The sequence below is a fragment of the Strigops habroptila genome, chromosome 1, assembly GCF_004027225.2.
Source record: "Strigops habroptila isolate Jane chromosome 1, bStrHab1.2.pri, whole genome shotgun sequence".
NCBI lineage: Eukaryota > Metazoa > Chordata > Aves > Psittaciformes > Psittacidae > Strigops > Strigops habroptila.
The window spans coordinates 16289358-16312641 of NC_044277.2; the positions used below are offsets into that span (position 1 = coordinate 16289358).

Consider the following 23284-nt stretch of genomic DNA (forward strand, 5'->3'; position numbering starts at 1 on the left):
ACTTTTTTGTGTGTTTGACAAGATGACTTAATATGGCCTTTCTTAGTGCTTTCTTATAGAACTAAGATCTTTGCATGGTGGAGCATTGTTAAGTTTTATTACAAAGTGATAGAAGGGAAGAAGAAAAAGAAATGATGCTTCAGAAATCAGTCCCAGCACTCTTTCAAGATGTTTGGAAGTCTGCTTTCAGCAGCTTGAGCTGACAGTTGCTGTGGGCAACTCTTAACGTAATATGCATCTGGGCACTCATTCCTGTACCACGCATTGGAAAATCTGGTGCATAAAGAATGAAACTCATTCTTAGTCTTTTAGTATGTTTGCTGGTTTGGGTGTACAGTCTCCCCTATTACAGATCATCTTCAGCAGAGGGAGAGTGTTGCAATCTTCTGAATATCCTCTAACCTAGTCTTCAGTATGGTCTCCCAAGGGGAATGTATGTCACTAGTATGTGGGAGGGGTAGTTTCTGAGTCCAGAGGACAGGTGGGAAACACCCCACTGAGTGTCATAACTGTTAAGCTGTTTAATAAAAAGAGAGGTATCATAATCACATCTTTCCATCTTTACTGTTGAGTGTTCACTGCTCAGATTTGAAAGCGAAGGTGTAAGAACCTACTTCAAGGACAGGAGTCTAGGTAATGAATCCAGGGTAGAGGAAGTCACATAAACCCCAGGAGGAAAGACAGGATAATTCATAACTGCAGAATTTCATTATTATCTAAAATAGCTTCCTTCCCCCCCCCCCCCCCCCCCCCCCCCGGATCTTATTGCTCTCAAAGTCTTCCCAATTATTGTACAGAGATCCCTAAGAACTTAAAAAAAGGAGCAGTGATATCTGTATTCTGTTGATTCTTATTTTCAAATGGTATTTTTCCCACATACTATTTAATAGAAAAAATATTATTTCTGAAAATTATGCATTTAAAAATGTATTTATAATTAACTTCAGAAAATAGAAACTACAAGAATTTTGGTAGCTGTTTATCATAGAAGCTATTCTCTCTGACACAACATAGATTAATATTCCCAATGGCTTTACTAATCCCAAAATGTACTGTCAGTCACTAGCAGCAATTACAAAATTCTGTTAGCCATTACATCACTGTTGTTTCTGAGGAACATCCTGTTAATCTATTAATTTGGCAAAGACTGAACTCACTGAAGACACTTTCCTTTAGTGCGGGAATGAGCAGTTAGTACATTACTTTGGCCAGGCATTTACTTGATCAATTCTGGCAAGAGTCTTTGTAGTAGCTCCATCTGTGAACACAGATGTGGGAAATAGACATGAATTTCTCCTACATCCGAGTATTTCATGCAGAATCAAGCTAAAAAAGACCAGAGGGGAGAACTAAAATTAACTGCAAAATATATTTAAAGTAGTCCATTTAAAGTTTCAGCTAGCTTTAAAGAATTGTTCAAACTGAAATTAACAGTTTTCACTCTTACACAGTCTTGTGCTTGTGATCCATTTAACAAGAGGGTAAATTGTTTTGGTACTTTCCACCATTCTGTTTTAGCTGATCAACTCTTACCAAATTTGGGAGAGATTTGAGGAAAAAATGCAATTTAGCATAAAACTGCAGCTTTCACAACATTTCCTTTTGCTATCACAGGATTTCATTCAGCAAACAGAATTAACATTTGAGATATCATTGACTTGCAAATTTTTGCAAACTGTATGAAAAGTGAAAAAAAGGAAGGTAAAAACTAAAACCCAAGTTCAGGTCTTTCTAATTACTCAGCATCTTGTAACATTAGGTGGTTTTAAAGTTGTGACTTCTGTTATTTTTGTTAATGAAGGAATGAACATCAGCTGAGTCTGTCAGGCGGGTTCTTTGTTGTGGTAGAGAAGGAGATGAGAGAGTGCATGGAACACATGGGCCTCCATAATAAGATTAAATATTGCAATTTAAGATTAATAATTCCTCTTAAATACGCAATGTGTATATTCCAAAGTGGGTAATTGTATACAGGAGAAATACTTTCCCGGAAGAATAAATGTGGTGCCTTATTGTGGGCTTCTAGTGCCATTTGATATGCTTGCACATACCTGAGTCATGCACACAGGACTTCTAGATAAGGTTCTGGATTAGGGGTGATGCATGTCTTTCTGGACCAGCAGCTGAAGGTGAGATGAAATATTTCAGTACAACGCAAGCAGTAATTGCTTGTGTTTATAGACTGCTGCCAAATCCGCATCATTAGAACATTGAAAGCTGCAGTGACTAACCAGCTAGTAGGTAAGTAAAGTGGTGTGAGCAGAATACAATTAATTTAAAACAAACAAGCAAAAAAAAGAAAAAAAGAAGAAAAAAAAGTTACTTAGATTCCTTATAAAAATCAAAAACCAAATCTAGCTACTTAATACTTAATGGATTTAAGGATTTTTTTTTTTTCCCTTTTTCTATAGGTTAACTGGGAGCTTTGTACCAGACTTAATTGTGAGCATGAGCAATCAGATGTGGTTGCATCTTCAAACGGATGAAAGCGTGGGTTCAATCGGTTTCAAGGTTAACTACAAAGGTAACAATACAATTCAGAAGTGAATTTAATGGTGTACTAAAAATTATGACAATATTATGAATTTTTTTCTTTCGTATTGCTGGATGCATTCTATTTTCAGTTCTGTAAGTTTTAAAAACAAGAAAATACAAGCTGAGTTAAAAAAATACAAAAGATAAATTTGTTCTCTTTAAAGGTCTTATGTCACAATAAACTGCATACTTTTTATTTTGTGTGGTTTTATGGCAGTTGATTTTTTGGCATATAGTTTTATATTAATTTTCTGTTATTTCATGTTGAAAAATATTAAAATTAAATAATGTTGTGATTATGTAAAGCTAAATGTGTAAAGGAAATGAATACTTCCCTACATTCTCTGGAAAATTTAGCATGCCTACTACAACAGAAAAAAAACCTGCTGAATTTGAATTACTGATGAGTTTTGAGCCAAGACAAATTAAAATGTACCTAATAATGCTGTTCCTTATGGTCTTAAAATGTGAGGGCCTTATAATGCATAACATAAATAGCTGTTGCTGTAGCTGTTGCTATTTGATGGTTCTGGAAGAACATACAGTTCTCATAGAGCATGAACAGCAAAATTAACCCAAAACTTAAAAGTAACATATATATATATGCACATATGCACTATTATATTATTACAGAATTAGTTATATTTATTATTTTTATATTAGATTTAACATAGCTGCATGTATTTCTTGCAAAAAATTTTTAAATTGTATGGTTCCTGCCTACCATCAAAACCAAATAATAGAAAGTATGATTATTCATTAAAATTATTCATCAGAAGGGGAGAGAGGAAAGGCAAAAGTTAAACCAGCAATCATGTATTAGAAATGGAGCTGATATTACTAAGGATAGGCAGTTGGAGTGTACAAGCATATGGGGAGTAAACCTGCACAATGTGACTTGCTGGGTTTTTTTCTGTCCATAACTTCCCTTTGGCTGTTTGTGTATAATAAACTGTATAGTGGTATGGCACAACTGTGCTTGTGCATTCTTGATATTCGTATCTAGTGGACTAAGAAAGAAAAAGTCTTACTACTTCGTTGTATTGTAGTTATCAAGACCCAGGATTTCCGCATTCCAGCTGCTGAAAGGGGCTAGAAAAATAATTAATATAAACAAGTTTAAGTATTTGTTAATATAGCAAAACCTAAACCATAGTTGAGTGGAAAAGGAAGCTTTTTAGACCGGAATTCAATAATTTGCACAGCTAAAGTAGGTGTTTCCTTTATTTACAGGATTCTTTTATAGTAAAATTAATTTTACTTGCAACAGTTTTAGTTTGCAAAAGGCAGAGGATTATTGTCTAGTGTCTTATAATGTACCACTGTTTTGTTTCATTCATGAGTTACATTTATTCTTAGAACCTATAGTTCTGCAAGAATAAAATTAATTGAATATGAATAGGTAGAAGGGGACAGAAAGGGTGAACATGCACAATCTCATCTCCATATAATCAACTTTGTGATTACACACTTAAATATTGAGTCTATATGTTTCTCTTGCATTACACTGGTACTTCACACTAGCTCACTAAATAGCATTTGAACGCATCAAGCATTTGATGGATAGGTACTGTGTGGAGGGTTGGGGGTTTTTTTTTGTTTTGTTTTGCTTTGGTTTGGGATTCCCCCCCCCCCCCCCCCCCAATCTAGAGTATGGGATCAATTTTTTTTATGTCAGTTGCCTCAGTTGCCTTGGCTTTGATCCCTGAGAGGGTGTATTCATTGCAGATGCCTGAAACCAGGCAATGTTCACTTAAATAAAATGGGAAAGGGGGGGTAAGGAGAGAAAGGTTTTTGAGGGGGTTACTATTTTTTTTTTTGTTGTTTTTTCTGTAAGTTTATTAACACTAACGATGTTTTGAAATTAAAGTTTTGGAATTTATGAATTGGAAGTTGAAAGTCCAGTGAAGTAAACTGAGTTAGAACAGTGCATTCAGGACTATGAAATATCACTGACTTCTTTACTAGAATAAGAAAATTGCAAAGACTTTTCTCTTAGAAAAGTTCAGAAATACTTAAGAGAATTGTGATTTCTAGGAGTCATGGTCAGAGGACATTTTAGTTTAAGTGATTACATGGATTATTAAGAATGTATGCCCAGATTACTTATATTTCTCTTTAATGGACTAGATCAAATTCTATTTCTATAACTTGTCCCCTTGAACCTCAGAATTTCCAGTATCCACTTAGACATCTAACTACAGCTGGTACTCTACTTATACACCTTGGTTTCTGCTTACATAAAAGGTAAGCAGAAATACATTAGCATTCTAAATTAGGTCCAGTAGTGTGATTTTTGAACTGAATCTTCTGATCATTCCCACTCCCTTTGCTTTAGTTTTCATCAGGGAGCAATCTTGAAGGGCGCAAATTACATTCCTTTGAGGTAATTAGTAAGTTGCATCTGAATAGCATCAGGAATAGCATTCCTCATGTGCTCCAGCTCCTAATGGGCTTTTATCAGGACCTGATAAAGCTTGTCCAAAGTAAAACCACTAAACCACAATGAAATTCTTATAGATTGTATGGATACTGTATCTTCTATTGTTTCACTTTATAGACTTGATTATGTCAGAGTTAATTACTTGATAATGCATTCGATAACAGTACTTGCTAATAGCTAAAATAATTTAACACTGAAATGTTTTTGTGTTGAAATATGTGCTTCTGTGCATCCTGAGACTCAACTAACTACAAAGGCAGTGGAAATGTGCATGCCTCATCCCATCAAAATTTATAAAGACATTCTTCAGTCTAGTTGACATTTAAGGCTGAGTCCGGCAGGCATTTTCAAGAACATAGATTGTTCCGAGTCCTGTGTAGAATATGACGGGAGGAACAGAAGGTTATGGGATGTCATTACCCAATGCCCTTTACTCATGACCTGTGAAATGGTATACTTGCTGAAGGTGTGAGATAGAAGGTCACATCCTTTCTGACTGGGGTAGAACCGAATATGCCATATCATCTGTAATGACAGAAATAGACAAATGAATTTTTTAATACCTCTGCATTAGTATGTTTTCAGCTGAAGAATTCTTCTAAGTTTAGGTTATTTGTTATTAAAGGAACTAAAATTTCATTCTTTTTTATGTATCTGCTGTTCGAGAGAATCTAGTAAGACTTTGTGAAATAATAAAACCCTTTGTCTTCTTCTAGATTGAAATGGTGCATATGGTGTTATTTTATGGTTTTAATAACTAGGTCACATTATAATTACTTAAATATAAAATGAAGATATAAACATTAGAGACGGTATTTTAAAGTAAATCAGTTGTCGTTTTGAAATTCCTTTTCCAGAATCTCATCTTCTACTTAAGTAGAAGAATAAATATCAGGAAAGAGCAGGACAGAAATATAAGCACTGCCTTATTAGAGATATATTTTACGTGTTAGCTCACCCATGTGTAAGCTGTTTTCTCTTCATGCTTCAAATGTATGTGTAGATTTTTTTTTCTAATGTGAAAATATGGAATATTTAGCAATCTGAATTTTTTAAGTGCATTATTTCCAAATTACAAAGGAATAATTATTACTGATGACAAGTTGCATAATAGTTTGCATCACTCAGTATTTCAGGAAATGGTGCTATATTGTCACAATAGTACTTCTATTCCCACAACCATGGTGAAGAGGAAAGAAGTATCTATCAAAAAAACAATGGAGAAACAATCTCCAAAACATTTTTAAACACTGTAACTGTATGGTCTTCATCTATAATTGAGGAAAAAAACAGTTACACAGAATACAAGACAAACTGATAGAACTGTGGCATAGCCTTCAAAAACTAGAAAACCATTTTTGTAAGAGCATAAGATTTTGAAGAATTATGACTTTAATTTTGCAAAAACTGAGAATCTAGCAATGGCATGTGTCTTGAAAAATTATACGAGAACTCTAATTGCAGTAGCTTTCATATGCAATAGCTTCCTTTTGTAACTTTGGACATATATAAAAGAATCAAATAAAAAAATATGCCTTATACAATTTTTCAAAATAAACTTTTTATCACAGAAGTTGTGTGATTAAAGAATAAAGTAAATAATCATGGTGTATATTTGTAGGAAACGTTATTTTAAGGAATGAAGTCAGTATTGTAAACACACAATACAAAACCATCCTGTATTACCATAGTACAGACACGTGGAACTTCTATTTAGATCAGATTTGACTTGTCTGAAACGAAGGAAGCTATCCACAGAGCAGTCTAGTTCTGTCGGGTCTTGATATCAGACATTCAGTTTCTAAGCTGTGGCTGGATCTGAGGGATTCTTTTCTTTTTTTTTTTTTTTCCTTTTGGTGTGTCTTTTTTATTTTTTTCCAAATAACTGGCTACACACTAATAACACATCTTAGATCAGTAGGTTCTCCTGTATCTCTGCCTCCTATAAGGACAGAATCTCCATGCTTTTGTTATTAACTATAATAATATGTCAGACATATTCTAATTTTAATTGTGTAAGAAAATAAAGTTGAAGAAGGTTGCTTTGACTGGAGTGTAATCATAAGTTTTGGTAGAGGTTTGTCTGAGATGCCCAGCTAGATAGAAGAGTAGCTAAACATGAATTTGAAGCAAAGTAGATTTGCTTATTCAATTTTCTGCATCAATGATCTAATTTTAGGATATGGCATTTACACTGTGACACCCAGTATTTCAAAAGATTTCTTTTTGCTTAAAGCATAACTTTCATCTTGGTTCAACCAGTGTGACTTCTGTTCCTGAGTGCTTGGGGTACTATTGCAGGCTGAGGTAGCCTTCTGGAGTTTGTGAGCCACATTTCATCCTATTTTCCTAGCAGTAAGCACCGAATTTCAGACACATCTGAGGTTTGTCACAGATGGCAGAGAGATGTTTTTTAATGACTAACTGCTTAACAGCACTTGCTTTTCTGTTGGTGACAGAACAGTAGATGATCTGAATTAGGTTGATTAATCTGATGTTAGCCCTCTAAGTTCAGGAAGGTCTCATCTCAACAGGTTGTGAGAGTAGTTTATCTATGAAACATATATCTTCATGTCTGTTCTATGAAGAAAAGTATAGCTTTAATTCTTGTTCATATAGTAGACTAATTAGAAAAAAAAATTACTGAAATCAGTGAGATCATAGCAGTTTCATTGCATAATTTTGGGTTTTACAAGACAGGTGATTGTGTTTTTGCTAAATACTACCTAATCCTTTTGTGAGGAAGGGGAAAGTGAAGCTTTTGTACTTTCTGCACATCAAAATCAGGAGTTAAATCTCTGACATGTTTGCTTTCTGAACTCTTCAATCTTATATGTTTCAGTTTATATTCTCTTGAGATATTTTCATTGTTCTGATTATTTCTATTGCCTTTGTACCCATTCTCCTCTGTGTTTGCTTTGTGTGTATTTGTGGTGCAGTAACTGAGCAGGATCATGCCAATGATTTATTTAATAGCATTCTGATATCCTCAATTCTATTCCTTGTTTATCCTAACTTAATTTTGTAGAAAGAAGAGATTCACATTAACAGCAAAAATCCCTGTGCTAAATCAATGCAAATGATTTTAAACTTTTTAAGTCTCATCGTTAGTTCAGATTCTCAAATAAAAGTGCTTTGTATTTATAAAAAAAATAGAAATAAAAATCAATAATCAACTAACCAATCAACTAACCAATAGTTTACAAATAGAGTACAACTTCCTGTGAACCTGATTCCAGTTCTGCTGAGTGTGTTATTGACAAGTTTTGTTATTCAAGCTCATTCCTATTTCAGATCTCTCTTGAAGATACTGCCCATCCTGTATTTGTTCTTTAATGCAGGACTTCCCTTTAGAAAAGCCGTACTGCTTTTTAAATGTCATTTTTATCCATGTCTCAGCTGAATCTGTTTTTTATTCTCATTTCCACAGTCTTATTACATCCCAAATTTACAAATCTGTATTTTTCAGATGTCCCTTGAAACTCTTTCTGAAAACAGACATTGTATTTGCCCCTCTGTTCTCTAGTAGTAAGATCACCTTAAGGAAGAAGTCAGACATTCCTTAAGCTTTTTTACACACACTCCTAGTTGTATGCCTAAGGAGACCCCAATCCAAGCTCTTTTCCTGTGACCATAGGTCCGAAAAATTACTTAGGTTTTCTGCTATTGCAGCAACCAACAGAAATGGCTACACAAATAAGAAATTTTTGTCCTCTCTGATGGAGGTGTGTTTTTGTTTGGGTTTTTTTTTTTTTTTTTTTTTTTTAAATTATTTATTGGTAAGTTTTTTATTTGTTGGGGCAGTTTACAAATGATCATGTGTTGTTGCTGAAAACAAAGTTCTTTCAAAACTTTGATGCATAAGGATAGGTTTTGTGTTTTGGAGGGGGGGGAGTGTTGTTTGTGGGTTTTTTTGTTTGTTGGTTTTCTTTTTTTCCTTTTAATTACAAATTTCTTCCAGTAGGTCTTTTGACATCTCAGTCTTTGATAATTCATCTTCATTATTAGAAAAGTTTATGTTAATTTTACTGCTGAGATAAGAAGTTTCCTGTCTCAAGATACTTTTTTTTTGTTTGTTTTTTTTTGTTTGTTTGTTTTGTATCTGATTTTAAACAGAAAGACTAGTGCTGTTCTACCCACCCATTGTCTACTCTTAGTCAAGATTGCATGCAACAATTTGACCATGTATATGTGTAAACACACGCACATATACTTGTAATCCAACAAAAAGTAAAATGTTAGTATGTAATTTGTAAATTATAAATGCTCAAAACAATATACCTAGTTGATATATTTTATAGAGAGAAATATAGATTGATGTTGCATCAAATTTGATCTTTCATGGCTCCTTAAATGGTATTTCTGAGTACTTAAAAGACTGTGCAGGTTACATTATAATGAAGATCTTAAAAATTTCATAGAGTAGGAGGATAAAAAAGTATAGAATTGTATGCAGCTACTGGAATTTAGCTTTTCAAAGATTATTACCAGTATTGCATGTAACTCTGCAATCTTTCAATAGAAATATACTGGTCTAAGGTCATATGAGAACTAACAGTAAACTATGCCTCAAAAAGCTGTTACATCAGAATGCATTTGTGTGTGGGGTTTTTAGTTGTCTTTTAAAATAATCTCTGAAAGGAGTACTTTTTTGGTATCAAGAAACTATCATGTTTCTGTTAACTTTACCAAGTTGATGAAAATAGGTCTTCAGTCTAAAAGCATGTTCTTAGAAAATTAAATTGTGTGGTTTACCTTTATTTCACCTATTTCCCCAAAATATTTATTTGCATGGGATTACTGCTTCTTTTTGATTATTGCTTTTAATTCTAATTTCTCTGCATCTTACTATTTTTTAATATTATGTTATCTAAGTTGATTTATAAAATGAGAGTATTTGTTGCCAACAAGACTTAATTTAATAATAATTTTTCTACTTAATGGTTTTGTTTGTTTAAAAATAAGGTAATTATTTCCATGACACACAATTTCTGATTTCTTTTTCTGTAACTCTCGTGTCACTAGAGTTCTGGTCAGACAAATTGTTATTTGAAGGTGATGCCCACTACATTTTAATTTTGTGCAATAAAACTGTAGGTCATCTTTTCTGCTTTACAGTATTTAATAACAAGAATTTAGCAGTGAAACCATTTGCGATAGTATTATCTGTAAAGAAGAGCAGGATTTTCTCTACTCTGATATTAGTCTCTTCTCCCAAGTAACAAGTGATTAAAACAAGAGGTAACAGCCTCAAGCTGTACCAGGGGAGGTTTAGATTGGATATTAGGAAAAATTTCTTCACAGAGAGGGTGATCAGGCATTGGAACAGGCTGCCCAGGGGAAGAGGTGGAATCACCGTCCCTAGAAGCATTCAAAAACCGTGTAGATGAGGCCCTCAGTGATCTGGTTTAAGGGTGGACTTGGCAGTCCTGGGGTAATGGTTGGACTTGATGATCTTAAAGGTCTTTTCCAACCTTGCTGATTCTATGATTCTATGTTTCATTATGTAAGATAACTACAAGTAGGTAGACACTGTTTGAGGTACAGTCAGAACTTAAATTTAAAATGTATGTATGTAGAAGGTTTTTCAAAATGTTTGCAACTAAAAGAAGAATTATCATAACCAGTTGAGTTTTTGCACTTTTGAACTTCTGAGTCTTCCATATTGCCGAGCATTACACCATGGGAATGTTTTGTTTTCTTTTTTTTACCTTTCTCCCCCAAGTCAATAATTAATTTCTGTAAGTGCTACTAAGCTAGAAAACAACCACATCAGCAGTGCCTTTTTGTCATGTAATTTCATGTGCTAAGAAACCTCTATTAATTAATTATATTGTGTGAGAGTAGATTGTATCTTACATTTATTGATGGCTTTTTATTTCAGTTTGCTGTTGGCATTTTCTCTAGCATATTTCCAGAGAAAATGCCTATGAGCTATAAAGCTTTAGATTTACCCAGCTGTTGTGGTTAACCCCAAACCACAGCTAAGACCCACACAGCTGATGGCTCACAGCCCCCACAGCAGGACTGGGGAGAAAATCAAAGGGTGGAAGTGAGAAAACTCATGGACTGAGATAGAGAGAGTTTAATAGGTAAAACAAAAGCTGTATGTGCAAACAAAGCGAACTAAGGAATTCATTCACTGCCTCCCATCGGCAGGCAGATGTTGAGCTATTTCCAGGAAAGCAGGGCTCCATCATTCGTAATGGTTACTTGGCAAGATGAACTTCATAGTTCTGAAAGGCCTCATCTCCCTCGTTCTTCCCCCAGCTTTATATGCTGAGTGTGATGCCATATGGTATGGAATATCCCTGTGGTCAGCTGGGGTCAGCTTTGTCCTGGCTGTTCCCTCCCAGCTTCTTGTGCACCCCAACCTACTCACTGGTGGGATAAGAAGTAAAGGCCTTGATACGGTGTAAGCATTGTTCAGCAATAGTAAAACATCAGTGTGTTATCAACACTGTTTTCAACGCAAATCCAAAACATAGCACCATATGAGAGAAAAATCCAGTCTCTAATATCATGAGAGGCTGAGTTTGTGTTGTCACATCAAAAAATAGACCATCATCTTCCCTCCTTCTAAATCTAAGCTTTTTTTACTTTTTTTAATGTATTCTCAGAAGTAAGAAGCTATTCCAAACTGATTAACCTACAGCTTTTAAACAGACAAGGCACTTATTGTACATGTGTCATCTGGTTAGTTGCTGCTAATGGAAAGGAATGTTTCCTCTGAGGTGTATTATAGTTTCTTTTTTATATTGTGTATGGATGGGTAGAGAGTAGCATCTACCATTGGCTTTAGCTTTCTTTTTTTTTTTTGTTTGTTTTTTTTGTTTTATTTAACCACTTGTAGCATGTGCAAAACACTAAAAGCTTTAATTTTATCAGAAACCAAAATAGTGCATGGATTGGCAGTGCTCCAAGATGGTGCTGGGGTGTCCAACAGAGTCTTTGTTTTCTCTAAGCAGCAGCTTAGAGAAATTACCTGCCAAATTTGTTTTATTTCATTTTCAGGATTTTTTGTATCTGGTCGTATCTTCTTTTATTTGCAATTAATAGGTTACCCAGATGTAGAAATTTCCTTCCATTTACATGAAAAGATCTGCTTGCCAGGGGCACTGTTCTCTGCTCTCCCCTTCTCTCACTTCCCCTTTTCCTTTTATCTTAGCACAAGATGAGAGCAGATGATCTCAAATTCCTTTTAGCTTCAGGAACATTTATGAAATCTGATTGAATACCTGAGAAAGTGCGTGGCAGAAAACCACTAGGGAGTTACAAGTTGATATGACTAGGTAAACAATTATTTTCTAGAAAATGTGCTGTGGAATTTAGTGCTTTTGATGCAATCTTTGGTCCCATTCACTCTAAAGAGACAATGAATGTTCAGAATTATTATTTTTTTTTTTAAATCTCTGAAGTTCAAGTGCAGTCTTCTAGACTTGTGAATTTAGAAACTGAACTTAATACACTGAGACGATAAACTCAGAATTATCTGACATAATAATTTAAAAAAGTGTTTTCATGTTAATTATGACACATCATAGAATCATAGAATAGTTAGGGTTGGAAAAGACCTTAAGATCATCTAGTTCCCACCCCCTTGCCATGGACAGGGACGCCTCACACTAGACCATATCGCCCAAGGCTCTGTCCAGCCTGGCCTCGAACACTTCCAGGGATGGAGCATTTACCACATCCTTTAAATAGACAGGCCACTTGTGAGAATTAGAGAACAAATTAATGAATTAGTGCTTTTTCTAATAATAAAAATAAGCCAAAAAAACCCAACCCCACCTCTTTATCCTCTGATGAAAATAATTAATGAAGCATGCCCGTAAGAATAATATATCTGTACTTATGTATACAAAAGAGTCGAAGCTTTCTCTGTCCATCCACATCATGTGGGATATTATATGGTTTTTGAACTTCTACATCTGCCAAAAGAATGAATTCTGTAACTTGTTACTCACATCTGGAGTACTGTGTCCAGCTCTTCATAGTGAGGCTACTCACTACAAAAAAAGTGCATGTACTTACTGGAGCAAATCACAGGTCACAAAGATGGTTAAAGGTCTGAAGTGGCTTTCATATAAGAAGAGGATGAGACAACTAGAGCTCTTCAGACAGGGGAGGAGAAGGCATAGGCGAATCTTATCTATTTGTGTAAATACCTGATGAGAATAAATGAAGAAGAGGGAGCCAGACTTTTCTCCCTAGTACCCAGAAGAAGTAATTGGCATAGATTAAAACATACGAAATTTCATGTGGATACAAGAAAGTACTCTGTTACTGCGAGGATGGTCAAACACTGGAATAGGTTGCCCAGGGAGGTTGCAGAATATGTATCCTTGAAGGTCACTCAAAACTTGGCTGGACATGGTCCTGGCCACCCTGCTGTAGGTGGATGACCTTGTTTGAGCAGGGAGATTGGGCCAGATGATCTCTAGAGGTCCCTTCCAACTTGAATGATTCTGTGAATCTATGATTCTATGCTGGAAAAGAAAAAAAAAATGCAAGACATCTTTCTTGTTTCTTAAAAGGGGGGTGTGTGGGGGGGGTGTGTGTGGGGTAATAATGGGAGAGTAAATAACTCTTTCCCTGTGCTTTCCATGAAAAAATTCCTTCTTTTATTTTGTCTCAAAGTTTCGTAGAACATCGAAAGTTTCTATAGAATTGTCAACATTTATAAATTGTATAATTTTCAAAATAATCTGGGAAACAAATGTGGGGGTTTTAAAGACTTTTTAAGCAGAAAAAAGAGGATTTTTAACTGGTAATTTGCACATTTATTCTTTTGTTTATGTTGTTCCCCTGTAAATTATTTTAAATCTCTTCTGATTCTAACTTCATTTGACTGGCAATAAAAATATTTTATATCAATCCAGCATCCCTTGGAGACAATTTTCTGTGATTTAGTTTTGATACATTGAGAAATACCAGGAAAATACCTTTTCCTTTATGGTTTGTAAGAATCAAAGTACTATACTATATTTTTCATTTACCATGGAAAAAGAAACTAGATTCCCTCCAGGGGGAACACCTTCAATATTTTAAAAAAAAAAGTGCGTTTCAACTGAATACATTTTCAATTAAATGTACCAGTTCACTTATTTGCCAGATTGAACAACATACCATTTTGCTTAGCCTGTAGATAGAGTGCTTGGGAGCCGGTCCTGGAACTGTACATACATGAAGGTACAACTACGTCATAAAGGTACAACTGCATGAATTTGCTGATTCTATGGTGAATGCTTTACTAATGCTGATTGAGAGGTAATGGAGAGAGCTAATGAAAGAAGGCCACAGCTGACTTGTCAGCTAAACTGAGTCTGGAGGAACTGTTACAATCTATTTATAGTAGACTCCTGGGACTTAGGAAAAAGCATTTGAGATTACTGTGTCTTGGAAATTTTAAATTGTTTCAAGAAACTTCAGTGGTACAGAAAGGCAGTTAAGATAATTGTTTTCATTTCTGTGAATTATATATATATTTTTTTCTTTTAAATGGAACTGGAGAGCCACTAGATAGTAGTTTTTTGTTTTGTTTATTTAATGATTAACAAAAATGAGAAAATATCTTCTTATGAAATCACAGCGCAGAATATCAATTTAGTCTGCACTTTAAATGACTTGAGAAAATACAGAGATGTGAGCATGTGCCTGCAAACTAAGTAATCTTGATTATTGCTTTTGTTAGTCAAGTGTTTTCACTTGAACTGTTTGGATTGTTATAGAGACCAATTTGAGAAGAAAATGAACTTTACTATAATAGGAACCATAACTGATAACTTTATTAAATTTTAATTAAAGGGAGATTATGACAACTTTCTCTGAGTATTAGTGGAAATTACTGAGCAAATACAGAAGTTAACCTGATGGAATTAATTGATGACATTAAACAAATTAGTTCACAAGTCAAATAGAATAAACCCTAGAAGGTGAACTTTAGCAGGCATTTAATAATAACAGAAATTAATAGAAGATGTATTGGTGGCATTATTTAAAATGAAACTGAATTCTTGGAAAAAGTCAGGGATACAAATGAACTGTAGAAACTTTGAAATTTTGAACACCTGATCCCTAAAATCTTCAATTCCAAAAAGTGGGGTTTGAAATCCTTCCTCCTTGAGGAAGCATTTCAGAGGGGTGATCTGAAGAAACTAGGATGATGAGTGCTGTGCCATCCAGACATAGCCAAAGGAAGTGATATAAGAGTAACTCACACTTCAGTGGAACCTATTGGCCAATTAAAATTTTGGCTGAATAGAGGGAAAAAGTAAAAAGTGATAGCATTCATTGTTAGTGGCAAAAATGGAGTGCATTACACTGTTGCTAAGTCTTAATGGCTATCACCAGTTTATTATTTATTGCCTACAACTATGCATTTTTTTTAGACAGTTATCTTGCAGTTACTTAAAAGAGATATGAACATAATAGCTGTACATTACACATGTAGCTGCAATAATAAATCTTACAATAAGCTTGACTACAAAAAGTATAAAAAAATCTGTAGCATAAATGTTATGGTTGCTTTCTACATGATATCTGTAGCTCATATTTAAGTCATAAAATACCTTCATATACAATGATAAAAGCCATTGAGCTATTGCTGTCTAAAGGTACTGTATTGCAACTATTGTTTATTAAAACTTACTGTGCTAATATTATTTTTGCTTCAGTTTGCTTATTTTTCACCCACACTCCAAATCCCCATATGCTTTACCATTTAAATATATAAGAAGAAACAGAGAAATTAAATGAAAAATATTCCTGAAAATGTACATTGTGTTAGTGTATCTGTAACTGGGAAAATGTCTTATACTTGGACTGTAGGAAATTGTTATGTATTCTGTTAACATGTCCCTCTCTACTATTAACTTTTTATATCAACTGAAAGGACACCTAAAATCTGACAGTCCAAGCCTCAGGCTTCATAAAATGAAAGCATGGACACAGTGTAATAAATAATAAATAGCATTTGGCATAGTGATATGGTGCCTTGTTTTCTACTTTAGCACTGCATTTAAAAAGTTGCACATGGGAGAATTTGAGCCCTGGGCATAGTTTTGTCAAAATAAAAAAAGAAAAACAAAACAAAACACAACTCTCCAAAATACAACCACCAAGAAATAAGAATAATTCAAAAGCTTCAAGGCACCTTTTCTACAACATTGTTGAAACCAAATCACTTCATCTAGTGTGAAAATGTCACACTGTATGTACTGTAATATATAGCTTGCCAAGTCAATTAAATTGCTAATTGTCTGGTTTTGAGAAAAACAGATGGTGGGTCAAATTTTATTCGCTTTCAGCAATTTAGGCTCCACACCTATTGGTGATATGCTCATATAACCCAGTGGGTAGTTCAAAAAAGATTGCCAGAGTCTTTTTCAAACTGCTTACTTTTCTTCCCCCACTCTCCCGCCCCTTGTTTTGAAGAGTGTTTAAAGCTGCGGGGTTTTAGTTTTGTTTTCTGTCGGTTTGGATTTTTGTTTATACAAGTATACTCCTTTTTTTCTTTTTTTTTTTCCCCGTTATCTAAAATGCTGTTGTAGGTTGGAAATAATCCTGTTAAGATGTACAGTAGAGATTGGACATTTGCCAGTTTCGATCTCTTCAACCAGATACTAAGGGTTATAAAATTAATTGGCTTTTACATGGCCTTACTACTCAGCTGAGTGCTGCCTGGATATTTTTTTTTCCCATGGTTTCTACAAGCTTTTTAGTTCTTTAAGTGGCTTGTGCACTTAATGGTGTTATATTTAGGACACCTAGCTGGACACGTGAATCATAATTAAATCACTAAATTTGTGGTGTTTTCTAAATTTTTGAGAGTTTTGTTCTTTCTGCTCTTTAAGTGGTGCCTATTTATTACCTCCTGTGACAGGACAGGATCTTCTTCCTGCACATGGCCTCTGTTCATTTATCTGAAATTTATTTTGATAAGTATGTCTGATAAAGCACAACATTCTGTTAGGTAAGTTCTGGAGTAAATATTTACACTTAAAATACTATTCTAAGAAGACTAAAAAGCTGAAAAGGTGCAAAAAACTGCATTCTGTTAGTGTGAAGCTGTGTGCAGGAAGTCTATGGAAGGCCAACACAAAACTAATACCTTTTGTCTTTGTTGTTCGCAAGCCAGAGCTAACCTGAGCAGAAGAATCATCATTCCATAGTCTTCCTTAGCAACCCTAACCCTCCTATTTCCAGTGAGCCCAATACTACTGAAGAAAACTTAATGTTTCACCACACTTTCTTGCTTTGTATTTTCTTCAAAATTACTAGAATTTCAGCACAAATATCATGAAAGCATTTTGGGTTTTTTGTGGGGTTTTTTTTCCTTTTTTTTTTTTTTTTTTTTTTGTCCTCTTGCCCCTCATAAATATTTTGCATTCTTTTCCCCATAAGGAGGTCAGAAGTGCTCTAAAAATCAAGGGATTTCTCTATTTAAACATGTTATGAAAAATGTTTTTAGTTGACATCTTTATTGTAAAACATGGTGGTTTAGATATGATTTTGATTCAGCAAGTGGGGAAAAAAGCCTAAACTCAGTCAGTATCTTGGGGAAAAAAAAAATAAAAGTAATCTTGTTTGCACAAATTACGTTATTTATTCCCGGGACCTGTGGAGAAATATAACTTAATCTTACCTTGGAAAATACTTCTGTATCAGTTTAATTCTGGTTGGATTTAAGCCCACGAATGATTTGGCTATAAAGTCGGCATTGTTATCTCTCATTTTCAGTCTTTCATGCAACCAAGATAAATGCAATTAAATCTGCTAACTCTGTTAAGGAATTTACTTCTTATCATCTATGATGTGAATCAGATCATCTGTTTACAAAGAAGCATTAATTTTTCCACTTTTTTATTAGTTATGATACCTTTGAAAAGCCTTGTTCATTGCGAATACAGAAGGTTTCTTGTTGATTGCTGAGGCATTTAGTAGTTCTGTTCTATTAATTTATTTTTTTGGAACATTGCAAGTAAGGATCATTGCCAGACTGATTCACTGGGGGGAGCTAAAGAAGATTGCCATGATTATGGTACTGTGTTCTGACCCGAGCAGAAAGTGAAGATGAATCATAGGAACACAGGGTGATCTGGGCCCAGTGCAGCTGCAATTTCACATTACTCCAGTTCCCCTTCTGCCACCATTACTGAACTACCAGTAGTATACTTGCCATGCTTAAGAAATTAATGTGGTTCAATAATGATAGGCTTTGTTGCCACAGAAACCTCTTTTAATGAGCAGATTGTTTAGTGTATTTCAAGCAGAATTTCACTTTGTATGCAAATTTCTTTTGTTAAGTGAAATACATGTATAATACAGTTTCAGTATGGGATATGTCCTTAGAGCTTCAGCCACTTGACTAAAAGAGAAAATGAGGTAACTTGTTGATTGCTTTTTTCAGCTTTTTATTGCAATTTAGATGTCTAAAGAATTTTTCTGTGAAAACAAATGTCTAGTTGCAGATATTTTTTCTAGAAATTATAAATATTTGACTTAAGAGCTGATTTCAAATTACTGTAATTTCATTAAAATGATTGGTAGCAAGTGGGGGGTAGTGTAAAGGAAAGTCAAACTTGTCCTAAAGTAATGGAGTTGGTGTGAACAACCAGATTTAGATATTGGGCAGTTTCAGAGGACTGTCATCTTCAGAAGTGTGGGTGCATCCCATGCTGAAGCACAGACTCCAAATCATATTGTGGATGTGGAATGGAAAACATTAAAGACAAGGTGGATTATGACTGAACAGCAGACCACAAAGCATGTAAAACAGAGAAGTGCTTCATGTCCACCTATCTTCCAGAACTGAAAAAATTTACTGGGTGTTTTTAGTGAAATAAGTTGAGTGTGGGTAATGTCCCTTGAGATCTCATCTAAAATGATCCAAGAATAAACATCACTCTTCAAACTTCTAATTTCTCATGCTTTCTACTGTTACCTCAATTTTATTACTTTCCTACTTTTAAGCATCACTTACACCACTACTTTCAGTGAGTGAGCTGATTATTGATGATGTGAATCCATTTTTCTTGCTAAGAGGTTCCAAATCTTGTTGGAGATTCCACTGTCATTTGCATTAGTCAGATTTCTAAGGTGAAAGTTTAGCCTTTTCAATAATTCCATCATGGGTTTTCATTTAACATTCACATTTATAAATTTAAGTAAATGTGTAGGAATATGAGAGAGTTGGGGCTGTTCAGCCTGGAGAAGAGAAGGCTGCGTGGAGACCTTACAGTAGCCTTCCAGTATCTGAAGGGGGTCTATAAGGATGCTGGGGAGGGACTCTTCCTTAGGGACTGTAGTGGTAGGACAAGGGGTGATGGCTTCAAACTTGAACAGGGGAAATTTAGATTAGATATAAGGAGGAAGTTCTGTACAGTGAGGGGTGGTGAAGCACTGGAATGGGTTGCCCAGGGAGGTTGTGAATGCTCCATCCCTGGCAGTGTTCAAGGCCAGGTTGGACAGAGCCTTGGGCAACATGGTTTAGTGTGAGGTGTCCCTGGCCATGGCAGGGGGGTTGGAACTAGATGATCGTAAGGTCCTTTCCAACCCTAACTATTCTATGATTCTATAATGTATTTTTGTCAGCAAGATGTGTCGAATATGTTTTTGAGTAACTGGCTTTTATCTGACTTTTACTTACTCTAATACTTACCAATTTTCAGATAGACAGAAGAGTTTCCACTCCCATCTTTGATTCCTCTCAGTCTACAGTGGTTCCCTTGAACAAAGGACAAATTTTTTTCCCCCAACTTCATTAAAATACAAGTCTTGTTCAGTATGTTTCTTTCTTTTTGTCTTCATATAGGGAGTGGAATTGTGTCTTGGCAAAATTTGTAAGTGACATTGGGGACCAACTCACGATACTGCTATGCTTTTCCTCCCATAGCTCTTACATTTTACATTTCTTTAGTTCATTTTCAGGCTTCCTTTAGATGGCAGTGGATATATACATGGTATATTCTTAGTCGCTCAACCCATAGTGAGTAGAATTTACATTCAGCCTCTTGAATCAGTGAATTTAAGTCAGTGGGACTTAGGAATCCCAGTTTAACTTGTGTACCTAGAAACTGTAAGGACCTGTCACTAAATAAAACTCATTATAATAGAATGCTATAAAGCATAATTTAAGTGCAATATTCATATTTAGCACTTGCACATTTTCTGGCTGGTTTTAAATGTTATTTTGGTTTAGGCTGTTGCTGTGCATGTGTTTGCATCCATTAATGCATTTAATGCATTAATGTAAATGCATTTAAAAGAGTTCCAGTGAATACGAGTGTAACTTACCTGAATTTAAATATCTTTTTTGGTGGTCTTGAGGGGAGTAGTTTTGTTTGGAAGATGAAGAGGAAGACATGCTATTTGTTGGAATTAATTTTTTATATGCTTTTCCCTACTTTGTCGTTGAGGCATTTCTCTGCCTTTATTTTCTTTGCCATGACTGTGGTAAATGTTACCAGTCTGACCTTGAAATTGCAGGAATGATGTAGAGCTAATTATGTCTTGTTTTTTTTTTTTTTTTAATGATACCTGTTACAGTTCCAACTGATTTTTCCATTATACGGTATCGCCTCTTTCAGAAATGAGGCACATGGTTTTGATTTAGTTTTTGTTTTGAAAAATGCATGATCCATGATTATGCGGTTCTTCTAGCAAATGAAGATTTGCAGGCTTCATAATTTCCAAAATACCTCACATGTCCTTCTTAAAAAGTGGTCAGTTAATCTACTGGCTTCCATGAAAACAAGAGAAAAATTAAAGAATGTGGTGGCTCTTTGATAGGCGTTAGGGATGTCTTGCTAGGGATGTCTAGGATAGTCTTGCCTGCCTACCTTTTTGGCAAAATTAGGGTGCTTTGAATAGAATAACTTAATTCTGCCTATCATTAAAAAGCAACAATTACTTTATTGTTAATCAGTCTGCATTCAAAAGGTACATCATGAAGGGATGTGTTCAATTGTCAAAAATTTTTTTATACATGATTGAAGAGACTGCAAATATCAGATCATGCACATCAGTAAATATCACATTCATTTAGAAAATCTCAACAGGACAAGTTGGAGTTGCAATAAATATTCTGGCATTAGTTTTGATATCTACTTTCTCCCCATAAACCACTAAAAGGAGTAATGTCTCAATTGCTAAATAGCCTGCCCACATAACAAAATTCTGACTATGAAGTCTAAGTGGAACTTATCGATAACTGCTTAGATTTGTCTCTGATCTTTATAGTCTTTAATACTTAGTTTTGATAAAAATATCAGCTAAAGTCTGGACCATAATAAAATCCCGAAAGATAGATTTTAACTGAATGTCATTCCCTTGCAGCTCTTACTAGATGACTAATTTCTGTTATGCTAACATAAGTGTACACATCCCTAATGGGATAACGTTTTGAAAGCAAGACAATTTCTTCATTAACTGTCATAGCAAAAACATCCACATTTAAATGTAAGTGGGATTGGCTGTGTGCTAATTCTCTTAAAATTTGGATGTTTCTAAAATAAATACCTTGTGGGTTTTTTTAATAATTTTATCTAGAAAATTTAGCTGAAATGTAATTAATATTTTAAATTCTTGATAAGTCCATAATTACATCTTTGAGATATTTGAACTGACCTCTTTATTTTAGTGAAGAGCTAATTCATATACCCAGTAACAGTTTAAGAGACTGAGTTGTTTATTTAAAAAGGAAAGCATGAATCAGTAACCTGTTTAGTCTCTCAAGACTTGTATTTTGGCACCTGGGTGGATGGCATTTGAGAGAAGCATTAACACAGGTCCAGTGGTCCTTTCCCACTCTGCTGGAATTAGGATTTCTCCAGAAGCGTTTAACATTAGATCTATTGGTTCAGGCTATGCTGCATCATTTAACTTTCAAAAACTACTAATGAAACATGGTATGATGGAGGTGGAAAAGTTTATCTAAATAACATGTTGTGGGTTTTCCTTTTACTTAAGCTCGTAATGGTGTGGATTGAATTCAAGAACTGTGGGGTGGGGGTTTTTGGAGGATAGTCTTTTGCAAAGTCAATTTTTCAAAAATTAGGAAATGTCAGAATGAACGTTACCTGTTGAAAGCATAATGCAGCCTCTGCACATGTTCATTATCGTATGGTCTTTAATCAACACAGTCACTGAGTATTCCCTTAGGCTCCCTATCTCATTCATTGCATTGGATGAATGGTGCCTGGGAAATGTAGCAGCTGTTTTGGTATTTTTAACCTCATAATTCAAGTGTTGGCCTTTCCCTTATTTTACTGCACACTCTTTTAAAACCTGCAATAAATACACAATGATCTATCTTGGTTTTAGCATATATATGAACTTACTTTCTAATCACAACAAGATCATGTTTTTTTTCCCTCTTAAAGATAAAAAAGAAAAAAGTCAGTATCATCCTAGTGTTATATGTGGAGAAAACTGGATAAATCAGAACTATTAATGGATTAGTGGCAAAACTTGTTGTTGGAACTTCTTCATGATACACAACTCAGGCTTCCTTGCTGCTAGCCCAACTGCAATTTATGTGATTGTGGAGCTGATGCATTGCATCTCTCATTTACTTTCCTGATATTTCTGGTTGCTCACACTTTTTACTTACCAGGTACCAGGATCTCAACCTAGACTTTCCATAAATGAAAATCAAATAGGAAATGTCCAGATTTTAAAATTGTGGTTTTTCATTCTCTTGGGGCATATACATTAATTGTAATCATCTAACAAGGCTAGCATATATAACACATCACAAACTGTAACTTCTTGGATTCTTCTCATCACATTAACTGCAACAGCATGCTCTTGTCTCCAGGTAGTTCAGCTGACATTTTACTCATCCTATTTTCTCTTCTATGTTGACAGTATCTCAAAAATTGACATCTCAAGCTGATTTGTGAACATAGTCAAACTTTTTTGAACTAGAGTAACTGACATAAATAAAACTAAGTTCACCCATAAAACCAGTATTTGAGCAAATGCTATTTGTCTTCTGTCTTCTCTTTTCTTCCCTCCTTTTAAAACTGATGTAGTTTTGGGAGGAAGTAGCTTCACCTGCTTATTGCACCTTTGAAAAATGGGATAGAATGACAAGCTCTGACTAAATCAGGTTATTGGAAGGTCAGAAGAGTTGTAAGTTGATGGTATTTTCAATGTCCAGTTCCAGCTGAATCCATTATTTCTTTTGCACTGAACTGAGACTAGCTGGAATAATCCCATAGTTCCTTTGTTGTCCATAAGATCAAAACCCACTTAATTTAGAGTGCTCCAGGTGAATTATACAGAATTGTAGTACCA

The 23284-nt window shown here is 34.8% G+C and overlaps 1 protein-coding gene across 1 annotated transcript in view; it reads left to right on the top strand.

The window, feature by feature from the left end:
* The window catches only part of CSMD3 (CUB and Sushi multiple domains 3), a 609188-nt gene that overhangs the window by 298064 nt on the left and 287840 nt on the right, over positions 1 to 23284 (top strand). Inside the window, 1 exon segment of the mRNA XM_030493685.1 lies at positions 2412 to 2524. Within this exon segment, the coding sequence (XP_030349545.1) occupies positions 2412 to 2524 (113 nt within the window).